General features: G+C 50.1%; 1 protein-coding gene across 2 annotated transcripts in view; it reads right to left on the bottom strand.

The window, feature by feature from the left end:
- Positions 1-9,301: 9,301 nt before the first annotated feature.
- Positions 9,302-12,851, bottom strand: part of LOC311329746 (protein FAM110A) — a 19,890-nt gene continuing 16,340 nt past the window's right edge. For both annotated transcript variants that reach the window (XM_084461655.1, XM_084461654.1), the window contains one exon: positions 9,302-11,475. In XM_084461655.1, coding sequence (XP_084317781.1) covers positions 9,999-11,465 — 1,467 coding nt within the window. In that variant the 5' untranslated portion in view covers positions 11,466-11,475 and the 3' untranslated portion in view covers positions 9,302-9,998. The remainder of the gene's footprint in view (positions 11,476-12,851) is intronic.

The raw sequence follows: 12,851 nt of genomic DNA, 5'->3' as shown, positions 1-12,851 counted from the left end.
AAAGGAGAAGATGGGCCAATGTTTCAGCGGTCAACGCACACATGCAAGCACACACATGTACAGTTAACACTATCCTGACCATGGCTTATTTATCAGGCCTTGGGGAACCCTCCCTCACCATCACACAGGCTGGAAGGGACATTTAATGGCAGGACACCTCACTGAAAAGGAACATTCCGCTAATGGAACCACTCAGACACACACAGGAAGAAGCTGTGTCATTACTTTGGTCTGATTGGTCCCCAAGTCAGCATGCTGTATGTGCTTCAGGGACTGCTAGCCACAATGAGGATGATGTGGACGTATTAGTACCCACACACACATACACACACCTACACACACACACATATACCCCCCCCCCCCCCCACACACACACACATACACACACACACATACACCCCCCCACACACACACATACACACACCTACACACACACTCACACACACACACACACACACACACACACACACACACACACACCTACACACACACACACATCCTACATCCTGCTGTGCACTGCTCTGTACTCACAGAGGTGAAAGTGTCTTTAACGGAGCTCCCACTGCCATCATAATGGAAGTGTGTCACATTCTATTATGTCCCTCCGGGAGTAGTGATACGATTGCTCCAGCCAGGCAGGAAAGACATTACAACTTAATGTGCTCCCTTTGCAGTGTTTGTTCACCCCCTCAAACTCTCTCCTCTCTCTCTCTAAATCCTTCTTGGCAACACACTTTAACAGTGCAGCCTGAGAGGAGAACCAGCGAGACTTTCTCCTTCTAAGATGTTGAAGATATTTGCATATAAAGCGTGTGTAAGTTGCTAGTGGGTATTTATTAATAGGCTTCATGTTCGCCTATTTCATGTAGCACACAAGCTAGTGAGGATCAGCAGTGTTGTAGATTAGGTTACCTGTTAAAGGTAATAACATGGTGGTTGAACGTGTTACGGCTCGCATGCCCTCGCCTCCACAACCGCCTCCCTCTCTCCCCTCTGGGCCCGCTGCGCACTCGGGGCGTCCTACGCGCTCTACCGCACGTCGCATCGGCCCAGGCATGCAACGCTCTGACTCTCCGGAGTTTCCCCCCACTACCGGGCGTTCCCCGTCTCCGGCCAGCTCCGCGGACTCGGCAGTCTCCTCCCACTCCGGTGACGAAGAGTCGGATCCCGACATGCCCAGCACATCGGCCCGTGCGCAACGACAAGAACGGCGCGCTCGTCTCCGACGATGACGCGGGCGCGGCCCTACTCACCGGTTTCCAATTCATCATCACCACACCTGTCCCTCGTTCTGCAATCACCTTCAACCCCTACAAGAACCTGGTCTACACTCCACTCATCGCCAGATCTTACCATAACATATGTGGTAAAGTATAGCCTAGCCTACGACATTACTTACCTGTATTTTTGTAGTGCTTTTTCTCGTTTCCTGCTCGTGATTACCATCACTCACCCTGCCTCTCCTCCTCGTCTCTCCAGTTTCCCGGACCCCCTCTGCTGAGTGTACCAGCTAGCAGAGCCCTCACCCTGCTCCACCTCCCGATCCCTCCGGCTCCCTTGAGCCAAGGACATTTATTATTATTTAGTGGCAGTTTAGTGGCTCCTATTATTTCTATCCTATTATATTTTTTGGCATCCTCTTTTGTGGCTCCCCCTTTGTGTTATCTTATTAAATCGCCCCTCCGGGCTTTACCGTCCCTTGCCTCCTCCTTTCCTGTTGCGCCTGGGTCCCTAACTGAAAGCTGCCTCTCCGTGTTTCTTGGTCCTGGCTTTTGGAACTGTTAGGAGTTCAGTACCTGAGGACCTGAGTGGTCTGTTGGGCATGTACCTGACAAGCATGTCTGAAATGTATTCAGGTGCGTGACTGTGGAGAGATTTATAGACTAATAAATGTATTTTCAAGTCTATTCTAGACTTAACAGGTAACCAGTGTAGTGATTTTAAGACTGGTGTGATGTGTGCCCTTCGTCTAGTCTTAGTGAGGACTTGTGCTGCAGCATTCTGTATCATTTGTAGTTTAGAGATTGCTTTCTTTGGTAGGCCTGATAGTAGAGCATTGCAGTAGTCCAGTCTGCTTGTGATGAAAGCATGCATTAGTCTTTCAGTGTCAGCCTGAGAGAGAAACGGTTGCACCTTGGAAATGTTTCTTAAGTGGTAAAAATATGTCTTGGTAATATTCTTGATGTGGGTTTCGAAATTAAGATCTGAGTCAAGTATGACACCTAGGTTTTTAGCCTGGCATTTGGTGTCAATTGCCAGAGTTTTTAAATGTGCAGATAGTTTCTCTCTTTTTCACCAGTGATCAGTACTTGTGTTTTGTCTTGGTCAGGTGTCTATCAGTAAAGCAAATGCATCAGATCCCTGGCTATGCCTGCTGTGTGGATATCTGTGAGAGAGCTCTGTAGTACAGGGACAATAGGTCAGCCATGTCACTCAGCGTCTGTGGTCCAGAAGAGCAGCTGGTCTGGGTCTGGGGGATGAGGCACTGGAATATGGGTCATGAGATCTCGTCCAACACCCCTTATCCTCACCCCTGCATCAACTCTATCAGTGATCTGTCTATCAATCTGTCAGGTCTGGCGGAATAGCGGTCTATTGTACCCCCATGGTCCTCCCCCACCAACGGGGGAGAGGGAGGGGTGTCAGAGAGAGGTCAGTAGACTAGCGGCGCTCTGGCCCTGGTGTCCTGCTCAGCTCACCCCGCTCAGAGCCTGCTTTCCTTCCATTCTCTGAATGCTGCTGTTGTCAGACAGGGTTGACCAGAAGGAGAGAGAGAGAGAGAAAGAGAGAGAGAGAGAGAGATCAGAGAGGTAGGTGTGTTGTTTGTGTTTGAAAGTGTTCTGCTGTCAGGTTCAAAGTTCAGAGGAAGGGTTCGCCTGATTGGCTGTCCCTTTCTGAGATTAGACGCTGTGATGTTCATACGCCTGCAGGGAAGTCCTGACGCCTCACAGAAAGAACAGCTCAGTCAGACAGTCACGAGTGTGTGTGTGTGTGTGTGTGTGTGAGTGTGTGTCTGATTGTGTGTGTGTGTGTGTGTGTGTGTGAGTGTGTGTGAGTGTGTGTGCGAGTGTGTGTGTGTGTGTGTGTGTGTGTGTGTGTGTGTGTGTGTGCAAGTGTGTGTGTGTGTGAGAGTGTGTGTGAGTGTGTGTGTGTGTGCACCAGTTGAGTCATGGTCCTCCCACCCTGCCCCGTAGGCTTGCTATAAAACCAGACAGTCACTCAGCTCCGCCTCTCACTATTTCAAAACAGTCTTTGTCACAAAAGTCACAATGGCAAAAGTATCTACCTTGCACGCACACACACACACACACACACACACACACACACACACACACACACACACACACACACACACACACACACACACACACACACACACACACACACACACACACACACACACAACTCCCTTGACAAATGTCCACCTGACTCAGTTCACCTATGTTCCAGACCACTCGTTCTGCCTGGGTTCATTGTGAAATGACTTCCTGAAACAAGCCCCTGTATTAGTTGTGGACCGATTCCATTGAACAAGTGAAGACAGTGTGCAGATGTTTCTGTAGTTACTCTGCCTACGAACCTGTCACTAAGGGTCTGTCCCAATTCAAGGGTTGCATCCTACCTAGGCCGGATTTGAAGGCTGCTACATCACAGCGGGGAGACAAGTGTCCCAATTCAAGCTGTCCCAATTCATTCAGCCTACGAAGAGTCCTCCGGATGCAACCCACTTTTGACGAATTTGAAGGATACAACTGATGGATCCTTCGCTGCCTGCCTTCGCGGCCTCCTTCCCACAATGCGTTTCGGTCCGGATGAATTCCTGTACCAGCCGCCATTGCTCGGATTTTAAAACGTTTTTAAACCGCTTTGATGTTAATATTATTACGTTTTAATAAATGTCATGCCTGATAGTACCACCATAGAATCCCAATATGTGGAAACTTTATCCAAATTATGCCTGTATCTACGAGTTTAGATAGACGATTTGATAGGCATTTTTGTGGTGTTTCCATAACAACCTGCCGTCAGCATTGGGCATCCACTTTTTTACGCTTTTGCCATGGCTGGAGATGCTGCTGGTACCGAGACAGAATACACTTTCAAATGTAAGTATTGGGTTTCAGAACAAGTAAAACCTCAAATTATCATTAACATAATAATGTTAACTGCCAGTTATCTAACTTTATTGCTGGCTAACAGTTATCCATAACCAGGGTTGGGAAGGTTACTTTTAAAAAGTAATCCCTTACAGTTACAAGTTACTTGTGAAAAATTGTAGTCAGTAACGTAATCCGATTACCACAATTTAAAAGTAAAGTTAGGGATTACTTTCAGTTACTTTTGGATTACTTTAAATAAAATGTACTGTGTATTTCACCAGATATAAAATGTACTGTGTATTTCACCAGAAATCCTACATTATTTATTCTTTTTCTGTGTTCTAGAGCTGACAACATAGCTAAACAGCAGTTGCCCAGCGCCCGCCCAGTTAGAGCAAGTGTCAATGCCAAGAGGTTAGGGTGCGTGTCATCTTGCCAAATTCGGATATGTTTCTCAGCCTCCAGTTGCCGGCTGGTGTCAATATCATATCATCATCGTATCATTCGCTATAGATCGAATGCACACAGGTCGGAGGAAGGTATTTTGCGACTTGCCACCTCCGACAAACGAACGCACCATAACACCGACAGGCACTATTGAGTGAAAATAATCTGAATGGGCGCTTAGGTCTGGTTTTCTGGTTGAACATTAGTGCTATACTGTAGAAGCCTACTACTAGCCTATTTAGCTGTCAGTGGAAGTAAGGTTAACGTTAGCTACCCTAACGTTTGACATTAGCTAACGTTAACTTACCTGCAAATGCTCTTTCAGGTTGGACGTTGAGTCCTTGGCCGTCGAGGCAGGTGGCTGGGAGGCATAGTTTACACTGTGCTGTAATATTGTTGTGGTTCTGTGACAGGTAAATAAATTAAAAAATGCTGGTATTTCCAGGATTTTAATGCACATTGCGGTATTTCTGGCATGATGCCCGCTCGCTGTCTGTCTGGCAGCTGTGGTCCAACGAGCACATCAGTGGGAATCTTGTTGGCGCGCTGCGTGCAATTGGTATTACTAGCCTACTTCTTTTTTCTTTTTTTTTTTTAAAGCTATTTTGTAAAACTGATGAGGAGGCGAGGGGTGATTGTAATCACGCCTGTAATCCCCGTTACTATGCAAATGTAACTAATCTAGATTACATATTTTAAATTGTACTGTAACGGATTACAGTTATTGTTATTTTGTAATCTGATTACGTAACGGCATTACATGTAATCCGTTACTCCCCAACCCTGTCCATAACACTAGCTAGCTACAGCTAACTAACTAGCTAACTAACGTGGCGCGCTTGGCACACGCTTGGGGCTGCCTAGGCAACAAAATGACGAGTTGGGAATCCCCTGTAGGCTAGACCGTCCCATTTCACAAAACGTTTACATCCGGCCTACCTGGCCTGAAGGACGCGACCTGCGTAGACCGCGTAGGCTGCGACCTAGGTAATATGCAACCCTTGAATTGGGACCACAGAGAGAGACAACAGAGAGAGGCCACAGAAAGAGACCACAGGGAGAGACCACAGAGAGACCACAGAGAGAGAGACCAGAGAGACCACAGAGAGAGAGACCAGAGAGAGAGACCACAGAGAGAGAGAGAGATGAGAGCCCTGAGTGTCAGTGGATCGAACGAGTGGTAGAGAGATGGAGAGATGAAGAAATAGAGAGATGAAGAGATAGATAGAGATAGTAGAGAGATGAAGAGATAGAGAGATGAAGAGATAGAGAGATAGAGGAGAGATGTGGAGTGCTACAACAATCTGCTAAGCCAAAAACACACAGCCCATTTTTCCCACATTCACACACACACACACACACACACACACACACACAGACCCCATCTGCCCTGTGTCCTTAATTTAATCAGCTTATCACTGACTGCCCTCGTCCCACCAGTGCCATATGTGTGTGTGTGTGTGTGTGTGTGTGTGAGAGAGAGAGAGAGAGAGAGAGAGAGAGAGTCAAGGCAGCAGCCTCTCCCAAGGCCTGGGATACACTACTACCACTTCCACTAGCCCCCCGATACCACACACACACACACACACACACACACACACACACACACACACACACACACACGTTTAACATACCAACATACACTACTGGACTGAACTACAGTGCATGCAAACATAACATGCAAGGGTGTGTGTGTGTTTCCCCCAGAGCTCCACAGACAAGCTGTCCCTCCACCCTCCTTCCCTCCACCTAAGACACAGAGAGAGACAGAGAGAGAGAGAGACACAGAGAGACACAGAGAGAGAGACACAGAGAGAGACACGAGAGAGACACAGAGAGAGAGAGAGAGAGAGACAGAGAGAGACAGAGAGAGACACAGAGAGACACAGAGAGAGACACAGAGAGAGACAGAGAGAGACATAGAGAGAGAGAGAGGTTGTTTGTGTGTGTCTCAGGGGAATCACACAGATAAAACTACTCAGGAAACAGCCCTCAGCCCTGCTGCACCCGACATCAGTGTGTGTGTGGATTAAGGGGGTGGAGTATGTCCACATTGCATATCCTAAATAATGGATTGGATTAGAGGTACTAGGAAAACCAGAATAAAAGCAAACAGACCAGTGGAATGTCATGGGAGAGCCGTGTCAAATCTATAAACCTGGCAACCAGGCAAATAAGATGTATAAACCTGGCAACCTGGCAAAGAAGATTTAAAAACCTGGCAACCTGGCAAAGAAGATGTATGAACCTGGCAAAGAAGATTTAAAAACCTGGCAACCTGGCAAAGAAGATTTATAAACCTGGAGTCCTCCCAGAACTGCTGAGTTCAGTTTCACTACAGTCGTGGTATCTAGACTGAGGCAATCTGGGCTCACATGCAACAGCCCTGATGGTTTTAAGCAGTTTTAGAATGAAATTCAATGGTTTTGTTATTACTGCCAACATGGAACTGGGCTAAAACTGCAGGTTTCAAGATTCAACCTGTCAAATCTTCTGGAAATACTCAAAAATACTTCTAAAACGATGAACCCGGCACCGTACCGAGACATCCAACTAGGATAATTTAAAACCCATGAGTTCTAAGACATCCAACTAGGATCATAAAACCCATGAGTTCTGAGACATCCAACTAGGATCATTTAAAACCCATGAGTTCTGAGACATCCAACTAGGATCATTTAAAACCCATGAGTTCTGAGCTCCAGGTCTGGTTTGGGGTGGCTGTAGAAGACTGAGCCACATCACAGCACAGTCAAACACCATCACCACATGGGAAGAAGAGACACTGAACACAGCAATGTTGTTTTTTCGTAAAGTTTGTTGTATTTCTTTGTTGCGTTGGTTCAGAGGGCCAGTTGCAGCGTGTGGTTCTCTCTGCTCAGCTCTGTGGTCGTGGAGTCCACCGGACAGCCTGACCGCTACCAGACCCCGTCTCAGACCCCCTCTCCACCCTGCTGCTCCTCTACGCCCGCACGCCTGCCTTCACAGATCTGACAAGAGAGGAGCGGTGTCAGCATCATGGTGGAGCCTCCCTGTAACCCATGCTTATGCCCATCCACAGCTGTCTGATGTGTGGCAAGGCAGGGCACCTCCTGCAGGGAGGGCTGCAGTCCTCCATCTACCCTCCGACAAACAGGAAATCAAATAAACAGCAGTCTCTCTTCCTGTTCCTTCATGTAGACGAGCACACACGCACGCACACACGCGCGCGCACACACGTGCGCACACACACACACACACACACACACACACACACACACACACACACACACACACACACACACACACACACACACACACAGTTCAGTGTTTCCATTCACACACTCTTTATAATGCTGTGTGTATATTATGTTTGTCAGAGGGAGAGAGAGAGTGTGTGTGTGTGTGTGTATGAGTGATAAAGATGGTTAGATTGCATTTTAGTAGGAAGCTATATGGACCCATTGTCAAACTTTCCAATAACGCTAGAGTGTAACCTTTCCTGGAGAACTATGGGTCAGTCAGGTCAGTATGAACATGACCTGCTCCTTCAGTACCGTCTCCTCCATTCTCTCTCTCTGTCCTTCTCTCTCTCTGTCCTCCATTCTCTCTGTCCTTCTCTCTCTCTCTCCTCTATTCTCTCTCTGTCCTTCTCTCTCTCTCCTCCATTCTCTCTCTGTCCTTCTCTCTCTCTCTCTCTCTCTCTCATCAGAGTCTCTCCCACCCTCAAACCAGTCAAACTGATGTGAGCCCAGGGTGTCCTGAGCTTCCTCCTGATAGCGTACATGGAGCCCTTTCACCTGCTCCTCCAGCTGACCCTGACCCTGTCCCTGACCCTAACCCTGACTACAGGCTGGGTTTAAACCTGCCACAGCATGCTGTGTTTGGGAGTGTGTGGGTTTGGGAGAGTGTGTCTGTGTTTGGGAGTGTGTGGGTTTGGGAGAGTGTGTCTGTGTTTAGGAGTGTGTGGGTTTGGGAGAGTGTGTCTGTGTTTGGGAGAGTGTCTGTGTTTAGGAGTGTGTGTGTTTGGGAGAGTGTGTCTGTGTTTGGGACTGTGTGGGTTTGGGAGAGTGTGTCTGTGTTTAGGAGTGTGTGGGTTTGGGAGAGTGTGTCTGTGTTTGGGAGAGTGTGTCTGTGTTTAGGAGTGTGTGTGTTTGGGAGAGTGTGTCTGTGTTTAGGAGTGTGTGGGTTTGGGAGAGTGTGTCTGTGTTTGGGAGAGTGTGTCTGTGTTTAGGAGAGTGTGTCTGAGTTTAGGAGTGTGTGGGTTTGGGAGAGTGTCTGTGTTTGGGAGTGTGTATCTGTGGGAATGACGGGTGTGAGAATGACTTTTAGGTTGAGATGAGTTGAGATCTCCCACAGATATACACACACGTACTGTACACTAACTTTACCTTCACGTGTAGACAGACAGACAGGCAGGCAGACAGACAGACAGGTTATATTAACAGTCTCCCAGTCAATACAAATGATTATGGAAGCTTTCAGATTTTTCTCCCAGTATCATGGTGGTTTTAAACTGGCCTGGTCGAGCCCCCCCCCCCCCACACACACACACACACACACACACACACACACACACACGCACACAGCTGGAGAGGATAGAGCTGATTTCTATATGATGACAGTCTTTATTGTCTCATTTCTTTACACGGGTCAGCCCAGCTAAAGACTAGGCCTCCATTACTCCGCACACACGCACACGCACACACACACGCACAAACACACGTCAGTACCTGTCTGGCAGGGAGAACTACAATAACACAGATACCGTGCCTTCATCATCATCATCATCATCATCATCATCATCATCATCATCATCATCATCATCCATACCAGCCCCTAGCAAGGCTATTCAATTATTGCTTGTGAAACAGTAGCTGTTCTACCCATCTGGGCCGTGCAGGAGGAAGCATGGTTGACCTGCCATGTTATCTTCCAGGAAAGCAGTCCTGACCTGCAGCCCTGACGATGTCACTTCCTCTTGCAGACCAGCGTCCTCCGTCAGTCCCCCTCAAACCCTCCAAAAAACAACAGCAACAACAACAACAACAACAACATGTCCTTAAACGCAACATGAGGCAACAGAACAGAAAACCAAGAGCTTTCGTGTTGACCCACACACAGGACAGAGGGACAGCAGGACACACAGGACAGAAGACCAGCAGGACACACAGGACAGAGGGACAGCAGGACACACAGGACAGAGGACCAGCAGGACAGAGGGACAGCAGGACACACAGGACAGAGGACCAGCAGGACACACAGGACAGAGGGACAGCAGGACACACAGGACAGAGGACCAGCAGGACAGAGGGACAGCAGGTACACTGACAGAAAGACCCGCCAATAGCCTCCAGGATCCAGCAATAAATAACAGTGGTGGTGTGGAGGCGGGCCGAGCCAGAACCTCCCGTCCTCTTCAGTCCTGTCTCACTACAGTATCCCTGGCAGCCAGAGTCCAGCCGTTAGCCGCTAGACGTTGGCCGCGCCGGCGCCATCCCTGGCCTGGCGGAGGCCGTACAGCCACTTGATGACGCGGGCGTTCCTCTCGATGACGGAGATCCCGTACGGGACGCGTTCGCCGGCCCCTCCCCCCGGCCCCTCCCACTCCTCCTGTTCCCCCGGCGGCCACCCCGCCTCCTCACCGCCGCCCTCAGAGCTGGGTGTGGACACGCTGCGCAGCTTGGAGACGGAGACAATGTCGGAGGCGGAGCTCCTGAAGCGCTCCACGCCGCCCAGGCCCTCCACCTCCTGAGGTTCCAGGCCGCAGTAGTTGAAGAAGCGCTCCAGGTCGGCGGTGGCGCGCGAGTAGCGATCGCTGAGGTCGGACTTGGAGCGGTGCAGGGAGGGGCGTGGCTTGCGGGCGCTGGAGCCGGCCCTGGAGCCCCGGGAGCTGGCGGAGGACAGGCGCGTGAAGGCGGGCGAGGCCGGGGGCTTCACGGCTGCCCGGAACAGCATGGGGCTGGGGGGCAGGTAGGGCATGCGGGGGGCGGGGGGCTGGGTCTGCTGGGGTGGCGGCGGTGGTGCCTGGGGCTGTGCTGTCTGCCGGGGCTTGACTTGGGGCTGAGGTTTGGGCTGGAGCTGAGGTTTGGGCTGGGGCTGAGGTTTGGGCTGGGGCTGAGGTTTGGGCTGGAGCTGAGGTTTGGGCTGGAGCTGGGGCCGCTGGGGCTTCCTGACCTCCAGCTGGGGGCGCACGTCCACCCGCCGCACCGTGACCGAGTTCGGGGCTCCGCAGGGCGCCGGCGGCCCCACCCTGAGGCCCCTGGCTGGGACCGGGGGCGGCCCGCGGGCGGGGGGGAGGTCCGGAGGGGCGTGGCCGCGCGCGGCGTTCAGGGGGGAGGAGGAGGAGGTGCAGGACGAGGTGGAGGAGGAGGTGGTGGCGGCGTGGTGGTCGCCGGGTCTGAGGTGGAGGAGGAGGTGGCGAGCGCTGTCCTCCTGCTCTGCTGATAGGCTGCTCCCGATGCTCTTAGCGCCCGACGCGGGGGAGGAGCCTGAGGGGGAGGAGCCAAAGGGGTAGGGGGATGGGAAGGGAGGGCGTTCCCACACGTCATTAATCAGGTTATTAAGGATCTCTAGGTTGAGATGTGGCACTCTCCTCCCTCCTCCTCCTCCTCCGTCATTCACGGAGCCGCATGGACGGTGAGGCGTCTTCCTGGCGGGCGGCGTGCTGATCCGGCACTGCTGCATGGCGGCTGGCGAGAGGAGGGGCTTGCGGATGATGGGCGCCTGCCGCGTCAGCGCCACCTGCTGGCTCTTGACGTACTTGGCCTTGTCAGCCTCCAGCCGCTCCACTGCGCTGGGCCGCCGGGCCCCGGGGTCCGCCTGGCGCCGGAAGTAGCCTGGCCCCTTGTTGAGGATGCGGAAGGGCATAGCGGAGGCGAAGGGGGCGGGGCCCACTGGCAGGCGGCCGTCCGAGGGCCGCAGGGTCTCCACGGGCATCCTGCAGGGGCTGGGAGAAAGGCGACAGAGAGAGGAAGAAAGAGAGAGAGAGAGACAGTTTGACTGTTAATATTGTGCCATTAAAGGGGAACAGGCTGGACCTTGGAGAGACACTACAGAGAGGAGTGACACTACAGAGAGGAGAGACACTACAGAGAGGAGAGACACTAGACTTGTGAGACCATCCTGATCTCGCCAGCTCACATTCTGTTTATCTCGCAAATCAGTCTGAATACTCTCCATTGAGATCTGTCTGTGCCAGATCAGAAAACGATCTCTCAATCAGCGTTCTAAGAGGAAATACAAACAGCTCCGCAGGGCGGGTGTAGATGTGACCATCGGGTTTCACCCAATCACCTGCCAAGTATTTTTTGAAAGTGCCTGCTCTTTTCCAGTTTCCAATAGAGTACCCAGATGGTTATGTGAAGCAAACTATCGAAGCAAACCATCTGACATGTCAGATTAGAGAGACATTACAGTGTCAGAAAAAACTAATTAAACTAAAACTAAAAACTAAAAAGAGAGCAAGAGCGAGAGGGGGAGAGCGAGGAGAGAGACAGACCCTCAGTTATCAAACGAGTGAAGATCCAATCGCAGATCAGCGGATGAAAACAATCGTCAGTAGTAAAGGGAAAAATCATGTTTATCCCTGTTTTAAGGTTACTTATGATCATATACAATGGTTGACAAAACTAGCACTTTTGAGAAAGTTGATAATTGCTCTACCACCGTTTAGGTCATACAATGGATGTGGGTGGGCACTGTGAAAAATAATTCAAAAACATGTTAAACTCTCCATTTCAAAGACAAGAAGCTCACCGAGGGGGTAATTGGTGTCCGTTGGTGTTCTGACATCAAATTTGCCGCAAAGTATGAATCATGTAGGGTTTTATTGATCATTTTATGAAATCCATTGACTTGTATTGAAGCGACCCTTGTAGATGTGTAGATCAATCCGCAGAGGGGATTCAGGAAGCGGAACTACTTACGGTAGCTATTGTTTATGTTGCTAGGCTACCTAGTTTGCGGACGTTTACACATGTATGTGCTGCGACTAAATAGTTCTATCCTTTCCAGATGAACTAGAATCTTACTTTATGGCAAAATTATATGTCAGAACGCCAACTCACACCTCGGTGAGTTTCTTGTCTTTGAAATCGAGAGTTTAACATGTTTTTGAATAATTTTTCACGGTGGCCATCCACATCCATTGTATGACCAAAACGGTGGTAGAGCAATTATAAACTTTCTCAAAAGTGCTAGTTTTGTCAACGTTTTGATCTTAAACAGGGCTAAACATGCATTTTCCCTTTACTACTCCTTTAAATATCAGTCCCCTACATATTCTGGCCTCACCCCTGTAGTTTACGCCATTGAGATGTGAAA

This window comes from Borostomias antarcticus, assembly GCF_949987555.1.
Source record: "Borostomias antarcticus genome assembly, chromosome: 3".
NCBI classification, from domain to species: domain Eukaryota; kingdom Metazoa; phylum Chordata; class Actinopteri; order Stomiiformes; family Stomiidae; genus Borostomias; species Borostomias antarcticus.
Note: the sequence above shows the minus strand (reverse complement) of the source record. Positions and strands in the feature narration are given on the sequence as shown.